Genomic DNA, 17,234 nt, shown 5'->3' with positions numbered 1-17,234 from the left:
ACTACATCCTTTATGATCAAGCAAACATCTATGCATATTGAACCCCAAAGAGATTTTGGAAATCAGCCCAAAACATGGTGGTGGCTTGTTTCAGACGAGCTTAAGGAAGTCAGACCCCAGCTTGAAAAGGTGAAATCAAGACTTGACACAGAGGAAGCAGAACTTTCCAACTTCTTCAGAACGAGAGGTCATGCAGACGGCTTCCTATTTCACCTAAAACAGTGTTAATTCCAAGCTTATCAGACACTGTATTCAAAAGGAAACATAAAAATAAACTCCAAAAAAGTAAAGCACAGCCTGGGCTGCATTCACTCTGCACGTGCAACGCCACAGCCCTCGCTCAGCACTCTGGCTGCATCTCAAAAATTTTTTCACGACAGACTTTGTTTTGCAGAACAACTTTATTTTGTGCTCCAAACAAAAGACTGCTGAATCTTCTGAGAAGAATAAAGAAAAAAAAAAAAAAAGAGGGAAGGATCATCTTTGTGCAGAGTTGACTCCAAAATGCAAAAAGAAAAAAAAAAAAAAAAAGGTAAAGAGACTTGATGACAATGACTCTGGGCAACAATGGCTGTTCTAAGGAGACCGTTTGGTTCTTTATCAAAAGGTTATTTCTCCTCTACACATTCCCCCTTTCACACAGAAATGGCTGTGGTTTCCCATCATGGCAAGGGCTGGGCGGCCTCTCTTCCACCACCTGCTGTGCTATAGCTGACAGAGACCATGGAGCTGGAAAATAGAAACGGGAGGCAAAGGCTGGTAAAGGTGTTACTTAACGCAACACGACCTTAGTCTACACACACAAGGGCTAACAGCTGGCGCTGTCCACGGGGAAAAGCTCAGAGCAGCACATCTGAATTTCGACTGTCCCCATCTCTTTTGGAAGTCAAAGGTCTTCAGACAGAGAAAATGCTAAAACTTCAACACGCCGGGCTCCTCCCACTAGACCGTCACCAACAGACAAGGGTGTCGGCAGAGATGTCCAAGACCAACCAAATCAGGCCCCTGTGATTGACAGAATGGCTCGTGCTTCCCTCTACTGTCCTACAGTTAAGGCCAAAAAAAAAAAAAAAAAAAAAAAAGATTTCTTTTACTATTACAGTATACACATTCTAAAGGCTTCCGGGAAGCTCACGCCCACTTCTCAAAGCAAATCTGTAAAGACAGGGGCCTGGGAGCAGGGAAGCAGACGTAGCTCTTTAGAATCATAGGCTACAGCTCTAATACCACAGGTGCAAATCGAAGCTATGAAAAAATGTCATATGAGAGTGAAAGGATTATGCTTGTTGGGATACCAGAGGACCGGTTTCTACTTCGAGGGGCAAATAAAATGCCAGAGGCCCCCAACAGTTGGAGGTTCGCATGTGAGGTTCGCTCGGAAACTGCTCAGGAATCCCCACGAGAACTGGCCCCCTCGCTGGAGGGCCGGAGATGCTGTATCAAAGCATCCACAGGGAGAGAGCCGGACAAGTCATCTCAGTGACCCAAGAAGCTATGCCTCCAACTTCCTACTTTCCCTCTCCAGCGACAGCTCCAGACACCCAGCGAGCGGCCGTGACACATTACAGCTGTACGAACAACACACAGGGCGCACAGGCACACAACTGACGTCAGGGCAGAATGCACGTGTGCACACACAGAGTTAAAAGCCAATTCCAGAGAGGCTGGCAGTGACCGGCCGCCATGCTGCTCAGTTCAGAGGTGACAACGAGAGAACCAGTGGTACAAGCTAAACACACTGCGAACCTTCGACGTTCTATTTTAGAAACTGATACAGTTATTTAGGCACAGACATTCAGTGTGTTTAACTCTTTAAGAGGCTGCTTATTGGTGTCATATGATACATACAGCAAAAATCGAATGAGTCACCCTAAAAACAGTGGTCCATACTGTGTCAGAGTAACAGAAGGCACACAAAGGTCTCTCCCTGCTACTCTTTGAGACGCCCATGTCATGTACATATCACCGACAGTGTCTTCTGTTAGAAAGGCTGCATGTGGCCCATCAAGGCATTAAGTCGAGCTGCACGTGTGTTCTCTGAATCCCAAGGACTCAACTTTTCAGGAAAAAGGTCTGATGTTTTAACTTTGGTGAAAGTTTCAATTTCATTGTATTTCTCTGAATGGTTCAAAACAAGAAGCAGCCAGAGTTGAAAAAGTTATTCATTATCCTTCCATCCAATAATTTATGTGTCTGGTGAAACAGATCATTTTCAGGTCCACAAAAATTACACGGGTTTGTTCAAATTTCTGGAAGAGAAAGAGGAGGTCCACGGCCCAGCTACAATACGGAGATGCCACTGTGTAAGGGAGATCCAAGGCTTGCGCTGGGAACATGGTACTGGGAGCACATGTGTCCCTGACTCCCCCATCAGAGAAAGGCCCCCTGACCAACCAGTCTCAGAACAGAGCTTGGGGGGGGTCTTAAAATCCGACCTACTCTTACCTTCTCTCCTTTTTTTTTAATAAATTTATTTATTTATTTATTTATTTTTTGGCTGCGTTGGGTCTTCGTTGCTGTGCGTGGGCTTTCTCTAGTTGCGGCGAGCGGGGGCTACTCTTCGTTGTGGTGCACGGGCTTCTCTTGTTGCGGAACACGGGCTCTATGCGTGTGGGCTTCAGTAGCTGTGGCATGCGGGCTCAATTGTGGCTTGCGGGCTCTAGAGCGCAGGCTCAGTAGTTGTGGCGCACAGGCTTAGTTGTTCCACGGCCTGTGGGATCTTCCCCGACCAGGGCTCGAACCCGTGTCCCCTATATTGGCAGGCAGATTCTTAACCACTGTGCCACCAGGGAAGCCCTTACCTTCTCATTTAAGAGAGGAAGGAGCTCGGTCTGGGAAGAAAACCTTGCCAGTTTGTGGCAAAGATGAGACCAGAGCCTCATTTTCCCATGTGTCTTAATAACAGTTATTCTGACTCCAAAATAAAAATACCTCTGAAAACATCACAGGATTGAAGATGGCTAATGAGCTAAGCTTTAGAATCATCTAAAACTACTACGTTAAGTAACGTTCCACTTTAACTATTGAGTTCTTGGTAATAAACGCTAACTTGCCTTCACACCCAGGCACCCCACCTGCCTGCCTACTGGCCTATGATCTCTCGAATGCCAGTTGATGAGAATGTGAATCAGTCCATCCAGGGTCACGATCAAGTCGCTTTTCTGATGCTCTTACTTTCTCTTGGTTGTACTTGGAGGACCCCATCAGAGAATTTTCTGCAAGTTCTTTGGCTGTGGCTTAACCGAGAAGGACTTCTGAGTTCTCGTCAGAAGACTGTCAAAGTCAAGAACCCAGGCAGCCAAGATGGAAACACTCTGCGGCTTTGGGACCTCGGAGGGTGTGAGCTGGCTGCAAGTCTGGCTCACGTGGTAGGTTCAGGAAGAGGTGGAGCCATCAGCAAGTAACTTTCCAATAGCCAATGCTTTAGAAGGGGCAGCTAGCCGGGGCAGCACAAAATCAGACAAGAAACCACTCTGGCAATCATCTGAAGGACAATGACAGCCAAGAAACCCACGGACGCCTGCAGGGTTTCAGTAACATGCCATGTTCTGAACTGGTGTCAGTTCTCGAATTTTGAAACATTTTGTGATAAGGGATTAAACTGCTGGAATTAGGAGGTAGGTTTGCAAATCACTTGAAAATCAAAAGAGAAACATACTGTGTTTGAAAAAAAAAGTGACCCTAAGTTTGAAAATGTTGGATGTAGCACATGAGGCCCTAAACTGTCAAGACGCATGCAGATTTCCTATGGTATCAGGGTTCGAATTGTATAATCTGACCTGTATCTTAGAATCTAAGTAAGAAATGCAGCATCCCATACAATAACTTATTTAGGGCCACCTCTTAAACTCAAGGCTTGTCTTTTATCATTTATCTGTAAATTCACATATATATGAAGCAATGCAGGTTATGACGTGATTCCTCTTCCAAAGACACACAATAGAAAAGCAAGACATATGGACAAATAACAAAAGCAGACACCAAAGCAAACCAGAATGACCTCACAATCATTTCAATAGGGAACACTATGAAATCTAGTTTTCCTATTCTGCTTCTCCCTTAAAATTCACGTGCTTTTGGTGGCCAGAGGGTATAGGTGTGACTATAAAATTATGATCTTGATTTTCATAAACAAAGGGCCGCCAGATTGATTGAAGTAAGTTTGGTAAGAGAATCAAAAGAGAATTCTGAGCAGAAATCTACTCCTTCCACTGCTGTGAACTTCATGATACTATATCAGACCCAGAGGCTCGGAATCCAGCCCCTGTCAACCCTGGAAAACAGGTAAAAAGGGCAAACTGTACAAATCTGCATCCAGAACTTAATAAATCTGATTTTTAAATTCTACTACATTTTATGTTGAGAGAAATTCAAAATAACTTCTAATAACCAAGAATCTCAATGTCAAGGACATCTCTTCCTGATTGGGAAAAAGACAGCACTGCATTAGCTGAAGCCTAGAATACTGTTGATAGTCTTGTTTGTAAACCATTTAAATTTTAAACAATAACCAACTCTGGGCTCACTTTGGGAACAGCTTATTCTGAGAGCTCGCTGCTAAGAAGGGCCTGCTTGGGTAACGGACTGTGCTGTCCCCCTCGAGAGCAGAAGGGAATCACGTATCAGCCGGACGTATGTTCTCCACGCTCACCCTTTTTAATAAAGTGGCTTATTTCAAGGTCTTCTGCAGGGAGACCACGGGGGCTGCTAATACAGAAGCAGGTCCTGGGCCAGGACGGTGAGGCCTCCACCTGGTGGCCAGGCCCCAGGAAGCGGTCAAGTTTCTCCCATTGGGCGAGGGTGACCGACATGAGTTGCCCGGACCAACAGTGAGATGTAAGAGCATCCTCTCCTCCAAACCTGGATGGGACTTGGCTAAAACTTTGTCCCCTCGAGTGACAAGCTTTCTCACCACTGGGAATGGCGGTGACGGTGCTGGGTGGAATATTTCTACCGTGGAGCTAGTTATGCCCTGGCCGTGGGGTTCGTTATACCCTGGCCGTGAGGTTAGTTATTCCCTGGCTGGGGGTTAGTTATTCCCTGGCCACGGGTTAGTTATTCCCTGGCCTGGGTTAGTTATTCCCTGGCCGGGGGTTAGTTATACCCCAGCCGTGGGGTTAGTTATTCCCTGGCCGGGGGTTAGTTATTCCCTGGCCGGGGTTAGTTATTCCCTGGCCGGGGGTTAGTTATTCCCTGGCCGGGGGTTAGTTATTCCCTGGCCTGGGTTAGTTATTCCCCGGCCGGGGGTTAGTTATACCCCAGCCGTGGGGTTAGTTATTCCCTGGCCGGGGGTTAGTTATTCCTTGGCCGGGGGTTAGTTATTCCCTGGCCACAGGTTAGTTATTCTCTGGCCTGGGTTAGTTATTCCCTGGCCGGGGGTTAGTTATACCCTGGCCGTGGGGTTAGTTATTCCCTGGCCGTGGGGTTAGTTATTCCCTGGCCAGGGGTTAGTTATTCTCTGGCCGTGGGGTTAGTTATTCCCTGGCCGTGGGGTTAGTTATTCCCTGGCCGGGGATTGGGGCAGAGGGACCTGGAGGGGAGGGAAGGGCTCAGGACAGACACCCAGCAACACGTGCGTGGATGCCGGCAGCCCCAGCCAGGACAGCAGGTGGGCCCAGCCCCGGGTGCCTGCGGCACTGACCCACCTGCCGCGGGCCCGCGCGTCCCCCAGGGCCTTCTGCAGCCGGGCGTTCTTCTCCTCCTCCTCCAGCAGCCTCCGCTTGACAGCACGCAGCTCCTGCTGGGCCTCGCACTTGATGTCATTGGCCACCACCACCGCTGTCTGCAGGTCAGCCTGGAAGCGCCGCCACTCCTCCGTCTCGTCCTGGAAGAGCCACAGTCCCGCCCGCGTCAGACCGGCCCCCGGGCAGGGGCTGCGGGGCCCCGGGTGGGTCCCCGGGCGAGGCTGGCTGTAGCAGCCTTGCCGCGGGAAAAGGCGCAGGCGGGGCTGCACCCTCGGGTGTCAGAGTGCCCGTCCTGAAATCAAGGCCGCCTGAACTTCCCTCCCGGCCACACCGTTCGTGGTTCCAGGGCCCGGGCCCTGCAAACCTGCTATACACAGCGGGCCAGAGAGTCATCAGGGTACCTCTCAGAGGTGTCCAAACCTAAGTTAACTTAGGGACACTTCCAGTAAAATGATGGCGGACGTCCCATCCCTGCCGTGACCGCGTCTCACCTTTATCTGCTTCGTCAGAGTCTTCAGCTGCCTCTCCAGGTCCGACTTCTGTTCCTCCAGTTTCATCACATTGCCTGGAAATGAACAGGCAGACAGAGTTGGAAAAGTCTCGAGACTCTGGGGAGAAGCTAAGCTCGGAAGCAGAGCAGACCCAGATCCTGCAACAGGCTTTGAAGCCCACCCCTTCTGCCAGGGCCGCATCTCAGCGTCCTGAGCACGGGAGCCAGAGGCGGGGGCTCCTCCAAGAGAGAGCGGGATGATTCGGGAAAGTGGTGGTGTGAGGTTAGGGCACAGCCTCACAGAGCTCCGGGAAGAGAGCAAACAGCGGCTCACACTCACACACTTACTCTCTGCCTCCCTGGAAGTGCACGCGGCATCCTGAACGTCCTTCATCACCGTGAGGTGAAGGGAGGGCTTTTGCGTAACAGCGGATATGGCTGGTTATTACTGTTGTGACTTTTAGGTCAGTTTCTACAGCCGTGGGACTTAACTGCAGTTAAAACTCTGAATCACTTGGGAAGCTTTCCAAAAGAGCAGATGTTCAAGCCCCAGACTCTGACCCACAGACTCAGAATCTCCCAGGGTGACAAGGGTCTGGCGGGTGTACGTCAACAGCTCCACTGGGGACTGGACTTCCTTTCCCTAGTAAAGAACATCTTACTTGGAGGGTGTTATGCTCAGTGAAATAAGTCAGAACGAGAAAGACAAATACTCTATGATCTCACTTACACGTGGAATCTAAAGAATACAACAAACTAGTGAATACAACAAAAAAGAAGCAGACTCGCAGACATAGAGAACAAACTAGCGGTTACCAGTGGGGAGAGGAAAGCGGGGGCAATATAGGGGCTGGGGATTAAGAGGTACAAACTATTAGATATAAAATAAGCTACAAGGATATATTTTACAACATGGGAAATATAGCCAATATTTTATAATAACTATAAATGGACTAACACTTCAAAAATTCTGACTATCTTATACACCCGTAACACATACAATATTCTACATCAAAAAAATAAAATAAAATAAAATTGAATTAGAAACTTAAAAAAAAAAATCCTCAGTCCCTCTCTGTCTCTAGTTCTCTCCACGTTGCTGTCAAGAGTCGCTCAGTTTAAATCTGATCGCGTCCGTTACACGTAGTGTAAGTTCTCCAGTGGGTCCTCACGGTCCCTCCAAAGCTGTCCTTGTCTATTAAGGATACGAACCGGAATTACCAGAAAAGCTTCAGAAAACCCACACGTGGTCACGTTCTACCCCAGCAGCTCAGGTTCACACGTGGGGTCTGAGGATTTGTGTTTGGGGTCAACGGTGCAGAAAAAGACAGCGCTCCTTAACTTCTTTTTATCTTTCTGTCCCTTCCTCTGAAGGGTCTTAAGGGGGAAGAGCGGTTTATCTCGAGATGGATTTTCGTGTCCCCGCGTCTCCTGGTGAAAAGACACCTATCAACACCCTAACGTCCCCAACAGACGTTAACGGCTTCTCAAAAGATGCAGGTCCGTCATTGCTCTTTTCAGTCTTGGACACATTATGATGTAACCAGAGGGAGTGGGCCTGACATGTGCTCTGGACAGTAATTACATGCTGCTTTCTTGGTGTGTCTGTGCTGACTTTTTAGGATTTGGGGACAGCACGACCGAATTCTCGACAACAATAAATCACTGAAGCAAAAACAAACAAAATACAAACAAAACAGGTCTCCTCCTGTTTGGCCTTGTACTTGTCTGGTCCGGCGTCGGGTGTTCTGCTGTACTCTCAGGTGTGACCTCTGAGAAGAGCCTGGGTGACAGTGATGCTGAATGTCCTGTCGTCACCCCCACATTGCACACGAAGTAGCTGTGACGCGACCACCGGACCGAGGCGTAGACTACGCGGCCAGGTGCCACGGTCGAAGCAGGTACGTACAGTCGCCAGGCGCACGGGATCAGCTCCCGCGGCAAAGACAGGTTACGTTCCCGCAGGCCTCTGGTCCCGATGTTTTCCACGTTGTGAGCCTCAAGCTTTCCACTGCTCTGCACGGGCGCCAGAGGCAGTGGGAGCGCTGTGAGTACTGATTTTGGAGGTTACAAGTCGGTCTGGGTGAGCAGGTGAATTCGAAAATAAGGGTTCCTCAAATAATCAGGATGGGCTGTACCCGTGGGGGAACTTTTCAGGCCACCAGCCGTGCTATTGTCACTAAAAGCTCTGCAAGCTAATTCTTTTGTTATGAAGGGAAAACACATTAGATGCGATCATTTGATAAGGCTTATTTGGACAAGGCAGGCAACGTTTAACTAATCTCTGACAAACATCCCTCCCTATTCAAAACAAGCAACCAGTTCACAAGTAAGCCATATACTGGTGCCTCTTCAGTAAGAAGTGGGTAACATCTATGAGTCATTTGATACCAACCATCCATGGGGCCCATGCTGGAATTGTTTTCTCCCGAGGCCAGGAGCACAGGCCGTTTGAATCAGTCCGACCCCCTGCCCCCTACCTTTCTATCCATCAGAGCCCAATGGCAACACCTGTTGGCACCCGCCGTGTGGTCGGCAGCGGCTCACACGCGGTGCCCCTAACTCCACACACTGTCCGCCCACGATCCACAGGCTTTCTTCTGTATCACCTGCTTTGCGGCTCAGTCAAGGAGGTTGATGATCCTGCCTCTTTTACCTGCCGTTCTTCCCAGGAGACCACAGCACACGCAGGAGGAAGACCTCTCGGCAGCAGCCCCCCCCCCGCACCGACCCACGCCGCCCGGGGCTCGGGTCCACCGACCTTCCAGCTCGCCAATGCGCTGCTTGTTGTGTAACTTGACCGCTCGATGTTGCTCCACCTGGTCCTCCAGCTCGAAGATGGTCTCCTTCATGTCCTTGATCTCCGCGTCGCTCTCCGACGCTCTCTCCTGCAGCTTCAGGCTGGTTCTGCTCAGCTGTTCTGCCTGATGATCGCAGACCTCCTTCAGGTAAGAATAATCCTTTTCCACCTGGAAGAAAAGGACGGTTCCCTGGTCACCTGGACAGGAAAAAGCTCCCCCCACGTCAGCGTCAGGCCCATCGATGCAGCGGCAGAGGAAGCTCTGGGCACGTGTGTGCCTGGCACCGTCTCTGTATCCTGAGCCTCGGAAACAGCCAAGGCAACAGACGTGCAGAGGAACGTGATGGATGTTAAGTGGCCAAACGGGGGGATTCTGGGCCCCTGCCTACAGCCTACGGAAAGCTGCACGTGCTTATTAAATACCCTCCCTTCCTGCCCCTTCCGCAGTGCTGCCCAGCCGCCTCGCGTCCGCTAGGCCGCCGCGCCCCCTGCTGGGGCCCCAGGAGGCTGACACCTCCCCGCACACCCCAAACCTCTGTAGCTACAGTGTTTCTTTAGAGGAACATCCATGGGACAGCAATGCCAGAAACGTGCACACGCCAGACACGGAGAAGCGCACAGCACGCCCATTTCACCTGTTCAAGTTTAATCAGCGAACGTTCTCAATATACAGAAAAGCACCAAAGGTGACCGTAACCAGGCACCAAAACAGACGAACCGATGGTTAAATTTTGCCACGTCTGCGAAATTTTTAACGTTTGTTAAAGCCTCAACCTTCCTTCCCACACCAGAGAGTGTCCAAAAATTGGCAAGTGGTTTTTCCTCGAATGGTTTTTCAGGTTTACTATATGTGGACGTGCCCATGATAATACACAGTATTGTTCTGGATGTTTTTAAATTTTGACACAAATGATATTACACTGTATTAAGCTTTTGCAGGGCACTGTATTATACTGCATTGTATCCTATGGTAAGATGCTCTTGTCCTGTATTATACTGTGTCCTGTTATATGCTACGCTGATTACACTTCTGTAACTTGTTTTCAACTATGTTTTTGAGATGTATTCATGATGATACACATTGCTCTGGTCAGTACTTTTTTTTTTTTTTTAAGAAAGCTTTATTCTTTTTTTTTTTTTTGGCCGTGCCACGAGGCTTGTGGGATCTTAGTTCCCCAACCAGGGATTGAACCCGGGCCCCTCGGCCATGAAAGCGCCAAGTGCTAACCACTGGACTGCCAGGGGATTCCCTAAGTCACTACTTTAGATGCTGCATAGTGTTCTATTGTCTGAATATACTAATCATTTTATTATTATGAACTATACCCTGTTTCTGTAGTTCTCTGTTATTAAATAACTATATATTTGGTAGGTAACATAAGCTTGATACCTAACAGATTTCTTACTAGATTTGGGAGAGGGGGTCTCCATATATGATACAATTTTTTTCCAATTGCATTTAATGTACGAAACCTGCGGGCTGTAAGCTCTGTGGGGACAGAGCCCGTCTCCAGTCTTCCCCGGTGTATCCCTGGTGCCGACACTGTCAGACCCATAGGAGGCATCTAATGAGTAGCTGATGAATGAATAAACAAACACTGGAGGGCAGTATTGCACTGGTTTTCAACTGGGAGCTTGTGACAAAGGATAAATAAGGAAGGAAGGGAAGAAGGGAGGAGACGAGAGAGAGAGAGAGAGAGAGAGAGAGAGAGAGAGAGAGAGAGAGAGAGAGAGAGAGAGAGAGAGAGAGAGAGAGGAGAGGGAGGGAGCGCCGGTGTGGGCAAGGTAAGGGGGAGAGTGATAGGGAGAAAGGGTGGCTCTGGAGGGCCATGCCCATCGCTGCAGGGGGGTCAGGAGCCTGAAGGCTGCTGTGTGACATCCAAGGGACGGAGGCTGCAGGCCCAGAGCCAGACTGCAGAGTTTAAATCCCAGTTCTGCCAGACCAAGCCCTGTATCCTTCCAGCTCCCTGCCTCAGTTTCCTCATCTGAACAATTAAATGAAACAGTGCACTTCACAAGTTTATCACAGTGCCTGGCACATGGTAGGCATGCGAAGAAAACTATTATTTCTCTCTGTCTTCGTGTATGCACATTAAATGATAATACAGGTCCAAGAAACTTACAACACATGGAAAAGACCAGAAGTCTTATGTTCTACGATAGCTACTTTAATAAATGGAAGGCAACTCTTAAGGAGAAAGAGCCACTGCATCTTAGCTACTAGAAGGCTGACGTCTGGCAGCCTTTAAAAAGCAGCCACGGAGGGCACCTGTGAGTCTTGCATCCCGAGTCAGGCCTGGCTTTTCTTCTGCAGAGTGGCCGGTCTCCACATCATGGAACCCTCAGGCTGAGGGCTGCTCCCCTGGGGTCTAGAAACACGCCCATTACTTGGCTGGGACTAAAACGGGAGGATGGGACCAGGTGAGGCAAGGCCGGGGGCCTGAGGAGGGTCTCTGCATGCAGCACCGGCTGCCGGCCTCTCAGCGGCTCTGGCCTCCCGTTACGTCCTCCGTGTTGGGGTCATGAGCGCAGGCACCAGCGTAAGGTCAGGGGCGGGGAGGGGCCCCTGTGATGTGTGCCGAGCACGGCTGAGGTCAGCCAACCCATAAGCCAGTGCACCCTTCCAAATTACACACATCGCTCTTCCGTCTCGATTTTGGGATAATTCTCTCAAGTTTAGCCATGTATTCTGGAAAGCTCTTTTATTTAAAAGAAGAAGAAAAAGAAAAACCCTAAGTAGCTTCACAACTCCTCCCGCAGGGGCTCGGTAGTAACAGGGAGGTACTGTTATATTCCTCTCACAGAGTAACTAACGGAGAGAGAGAAAGATTAAATCATTTGAAAAGAACAGTCTGTTCAGCCGCTCAGGCCAGCACCCTGCCCCTGGCGACTGTCGGGGTCCAGCTGCCCCCGCACCCAGCCACTTCCCCTGAGTCCAGCTTCCCTAGTCCGAGAACCGCACTCCGCACTCACACACCCGGCGACGTGGTTTCTTTCCAACGCTTCCCTTTAAAGTGAGAAATCACTCACGCGTTCCAAGCGCCTCTCCTCTTCAGAAGTCAACTTTCTCTAGAAATGGGCCGCGCAGAATTGCATCACAAATATGTCAAATGAATTCCCCGGGAGCCCGGGAAAGGGGGCGCTTAAAGCCGGCCCCCAGTGCTCTGACAACCACCCAAGGCAGGTGGCAGCAGAGACCACTCGGGAGGGACTGTCTTGCGGGGCTCAGCCTGAGCCGGACGGACGGACGGACGGGGCTGGGATCTCAGCAAGGCTCACCACCTTTCCTCTGGCCTGTCAGACACTGAAACTGAGGACCCGCTATTGTCACAGGCCTGTTCCCAGGGAAACAGACCCTGAGATCTCTGGGCTATGCACAAGGAACTCACCCGGGAGCACTGTGGAGACCCGCACCTGCAGGGCTGGCAGCAGAGGCAGGGAGCGGTGGGGTGGTCACAGCGGGGGGCTCGGCTCCTCCCAGGGCGGCTCTGCCCCAGGACGCCCTCCAGGGCTGCCCCACACCGAAGCCGGGGCCAGGCCTTTCTCCACGCCCTCAACCCCAGTGGATTAGCCATGGGGGCGGTCACCCCGGGAAGGAGGTGGCTCTCCCCACAGAGGGCAGGTTTGGAGAGGGGCTCCAGCGGGGCGCTCGGGGAAGGAGGGCTTCGGTCCTGGGGGCCCTGGGGGCGCCCCCCGCCCCCCGCAGATATTACAGAGCATTCCTGGGCTGGCCACGGGGGGCACCACACACACCCCTAGATTCTCTCCCAGGGAAGTGACAAGTGGTTGGGATGGTTTCACCGCCAGGTGATCTGACCACGGTGGGTGAGGGTCGTCTACACGTGCAGAGGGTGGTGACGGAAAGTTTAGAATCCTACCCACCCCACCTGCAAGGATGTGTCCTCCCCTGACGCCGCTGAGACGCTTTGCGAACCCCAGCAAAGGGAAATGCAGGGTGTTCTGCTACTTGTATTCTTCCTGTGTCTCAGATACCGGAGGGGCAAGGGGTCCTCGGGCACGAGAACAGAGGGGTCTCCTGGACTCGGAGGCATCCCCGTCCGGCCTCAGCATCCGCCCGTGGCTGGGTCGGCAGGTTCCGAGAGCAGCCGGGCTTTGCCGGCCTGGACCTCCCTTCTGGCTCCACCACCCCCACATCTGACAGCCGTCCCTCCTCAAACCTGCTCCGTGTTCCATGACACCCCACCTCACGGTAAGCAGCAAAACCACAGATCTGCAATGAACTGAACCCCTCCTCTATCCTGCACACCCCCAAACGATCCGCCTGTCCACCAACTGACGAAGGGATAAACACAACGTGGTCCGTCCGGACAACGGACTATCGCTCAGCTCTAAGCAGGAATGAAATTCTGGCTCACGGTACGATGCGGATGAACCTCGAAAACATCATGTCAAGGGAAAGAAGCCAGACGCAAAAGGCCACACACTGCGATTCCATTTAGATGAAACGTCCAGATCAGACAGATCTGCAGGGACAGAAAATAGAGCAGCCGTGGTTGCCAGGGGCTGGAGGGAGGGGATGCCGAGGAGGGGACTGCTCCCAGGTACAAGGTGATAAATACGCTCTAAAAGCGACTGTGGGGACGGCTGCACAACCCGGAGAATATACTAAACCCCACAGACCTGTACACTTTATATGAATTGTATCTCAATAAAAAAAAATTCTTCAGAGGCTCCCGCTGGCTTGAGGGAACAGTTCAAAGCTCTCGACTGGGTCTCCTCCGGGCCCACCGCAGGTGGCCACCGTGCACTCAGCAACTGCAAACCACTTCCTTGATCGGCTGCCGAGAACTTACTGTTCTCTCCCTGCGACATTCCCGCTGTCCCCGCCCCACCAACACACCTGAGTAACCCCGACTCCCCTCAGGATTCAGGTTATAAATCAAACAAGAGGACGTGTCTTGATGACTCAGCTTTTCGCTGTGGACTTCTCTACTGTGTTTACACGTAAGAAAATTTCTCCTAGTTCATCGAGACCCAACAGGTTGCTCTCTTCAAACCCAAGGGCTTTGGCCATAAGACTACAGTGTATTTGAGCCCTTAGGTCTGCTTTCGATGGTTCTTTCTCTCTCGTCTTTATTTTCAAGTAACCAGGAAGCAGTATAAGTCAGGGATTAAGAATAAGAGTTCGGGGGTCAGACCCAACTTTGAATCCTGGCCTTCATCAGTTAATTAATTAAGCCTCGTAACTTAATCATTCGCTGCCTCAGTTTCCTCAACGGGAAAAAAAAAAAGATAATGACAGTACCTACAGCCTAAAATTACGACGATTAAGTGAGATTAAATGACCTAAAGGCCCTAAGAGTGCCTACTAAAACGGTAGCTGTTATTAAAATATGATAAACTTTTATTTTTTAACATACTGATATAAAATTCTAGCAGCCTCTCTCTCCTAATTCTGTTGCAAGTTTCTCTGACATTCATTCCTTCATTCATTTACTCACTCACTCAACAAGCATTTACCGGGTGCTTAATACATGGAAGAAGTCACATGTCACGACTGTACGCAGTATGACGGCTTGAGTAACTGTACCATGAGTGTGTGTTATTTTGTTGTTTGTTTTACATCGAACTTGGTTATTCCAAAACTCCTTCTGCTGACTCTTGGCCCTGTTCTGAGCAGACACCGCTGATGGAGAGCCGGGTCTCATGCACTCTGGCCTACGTTTGCACTAGTTTTTTACAATGCTACTCTGCCACGGGAGAGGGAATAGGCTAACTCAGTCTGCACTTTTGTTCTGGAAAAAGAAAAATGGCGACGGAAAACTCAAGGAAGAGGGTAAAAATCTGTATTTCACCGGGGAACCCTCGAGGAGACCTTCAGAAGCCAGGGCTGTGATGCTCCCCGAGGTGGTTCCCAAGATCTCACCGGGGAGGCAAGCGCTGGGGTGGCCAGAGGCTTCAGAGACCAGCCCTGCGGTCAAGTTAAAGAAGAGAATGGCGCTCAGGCCCAACTCAGCACCTCCGAGGTGCCCGGGGCGGGCAAGAGGTCCCAGCTCACCCGGGACATGGCCACCTGGGTCCACAAGCCCACAGCCCCCCAGAGCTGAGGGTCTCCCTAAAGAAGGGACGCTGCAGTTGAGACCGAAAGCTTAAGACAGGAGCTGCAGGGGGAGGAAGGGGGCAGCCACAGCGCCCCCCCCCCCCCCCGCAGACATCTGAGGGCGAGAACTGCGCCCAGTGCCCGGCGGGGATAGGGGTGGAGGGCAGTGAAGGGGCGAGGCTGGAGGGGAAAGCAGACAAGCCGACGGGTGGGGAAGTGACCATGCGGAGTCCTGCTGGCTGCAGCAACAGCTCACCTACCCAGAGGCCACTCCCCCTTCTTTTCTTACTTAGAATGAACGCCCATTTATTCAGGAATCAGGCTGTGACCCTGTGATTTCAGGGAAGGTGACCAAGGGAGGGTGTGTGACCCAGTTCTGACCAGGTATAAAGGGAGGGCTGCTGAGGGGCTCCCAGGGAAGAGTTCTTCCCACGGGACTGAGAGCCTCCTGCCTGCAGGGACCGTGGGGACCAGACGCTGAAGAGGTCGCGCTCACCTGCACCCCAGGCAGGAGGGCTGAGAGGGTCACGGAGCCGCCAGCCTGGAGCCGTGAGGTTACCCCGCCTGGACCCCAGGCTCTGGGTTACAGAGTAGAGCGCGCATCTGCCGGCTCGGGCACCGACGTCGACCAGGGGTCTGTTTCTCACGGTCCAAAGCATCACCTGGGTATCGTCACGGACCACCTGCTATTTAAGCCAGGGTCCAGGTCCCTCCGGTCCTGGCAGAGTCCTAGTCTCAGTCCCGGAGACGGGATCATCCACTTGGCCACGCCGTCCTCTCAAATTCCGCTTCTGCCGTTTGTGGCCCGTGGCCACCCTAATTATTCTGCCTTGGTGACCAACGCTGGTTGCACGATGATCATGTCACCTCTAGTTTTCCCCGACCATGCACAGCAAGTGTTTCTTTACGATCCCCTTACTCCTCGGGAAAAAACACCTGAGTTTTTGCAGAAAGAACTGAATTTCTAAGGATACCACCTATAAGCTTTCAACCTCAGGAGGGGGAAAAACATCAGTGTTTTCTCTGAAAACGTCTAGGTTCCAAGCCTTATAAATTCTCTAGCTTGACATCCAGATCCCAAATGAATGAAAACTTGAAAGTCAAAAAAATGTAAACCTGGGTTGCATTATAGTCTGGAAACAACGATGTGGTCCAACTCCACGCCCCTGGCTGGCTGGGGCAGGCACCTGTGCGATCGCAGGAGGCCGAGACTTCAGGATTCTGTGGAAATCAGCCCCTCCCTCAAAGCTGTGCAGAGGTAGGTTACACACTCACACAGAAAGCTGCCAGCAAAGTTATATAATGGGTGTCACAGAAGCTCAAAGAATGAAGACATTAGCTGAAGACAAAGAAATGAGAGGAAGAGAAAGCCTACAAAACATTCACACCATTAACAAACACACCCACCAACTGTCCACTCACTGTATGAGGAACTGACACACACGCCCCCCCCCCCCCCCGCCCCGTACCAAAAAAAAGTACCTTTTAAGGCCTTTCCGAGGCTCTTCTAACAGTATCTGAGTCACTTAAGTATCTTATCTAAACTGGAGACTTCTATAGATTTACTAAATCTAAAAGGTCACAGAATGGTTTGGCGTTGCCTTTCCTCTCTGTAAATAGGTTATTTTGTTCTTTTCTCGTAATATTCACCTTCTGCCAAGAATTAGGGTGGACGGATGCAGGGCTCAAGGGCAAGAGCTGTTCAGCACCACGCAGTCTGCTCAGTGACAAAGAGGAGAGCCACCCTGGCATCTGCTTAAGGAGGTTATGTTTGAAAGTTCTATGCAAAGCGTCCAGTGAAGCAGTTGAGAACTGGAGACTCAGAATCTACCCAGGAATGCAAAAGTGGCTTAACACCAGACTGCCTTAGTAAGTCTGTTACCCTAATCCACCTCATTCACACATTAAAGGAGAAAACTCATTATGATTATATAAAAACTATAAGATTTTAGTAGATGTACAAGATCTACTGCATAGATCTTACAGATGTCTAAGATCTACAGTAGATATAGAAAAATTCAATCCCCATCCTTTTTTTAAATAACAAGCAATGAAGTTAAAACACTAATTCTTCGCAAAATACTTGCATAACTCAATAAAAGGTATATAGCCAATGCCTACCATGGACATCCTTCATGATGAAATGCTGAAAGCACTCCCTTTAAATCAGGAACAAGGCCAGGATCCCTCTACCATCAC

General features: G+C 50.5%; 1 protein-coding gene across 8 annotated transcripts in view; it reads right to left on the bottom strand.

The window, feature by feature from the left end:
• The window catches only part of SPECC1 (sperm antigen with calponin homology and coiled-coil domains 1), a 245,017-nt gene that overhangs the window by 69,362 nt on the left and 158,421 nt on the right, over positions 1–17,234 (bottom strand). For 7 of the 8 annotated variants that reach the window (XM_061176653.1, XM_061176657.1, XM_061176655.1 and 4 more), the window contains 3 exons: positions 8,936–9,143; positions 6,176–6,249; positions 5,646–5,824 (listed from right to left, as the gene is read on the bottom strand). In XM_061176653.1, the coding sequence (XP_061032636.1) occupies positions 5,646–5,824; positions 6,176–6,249; positions 8,936–9,143 (461 nt within the window). Of the gene's footprint in view, positions 1–475; positions 730–5,645; positions 5,825–6,175; positions 6,250–8,935; positions 9,144–17,234 lie in introns of those variants that run through there. The other variant, XM_061176660.1, reaches the window with a different exon arrangement.

The sequence above is a fragment of the Eubalaena glacialis genome, chromosome 19 (genome assembly GCF_028564815.1).
Source record: "Eubalaena glacialis isolate mEubGla1 chromosome 19, mEubGla1.1.hap2.+ XY, whole genome shotgun sequence".
Lineage (NCBI taxonomy): Eukaryota > Metazoa > Chordata > Mammalia > Artiodactyla > Balaenidae > Eubalaena > Eubalaena glacialis.
This window is presented reverse-complemented; position numbering and strand designations above follow the sequence as displayed.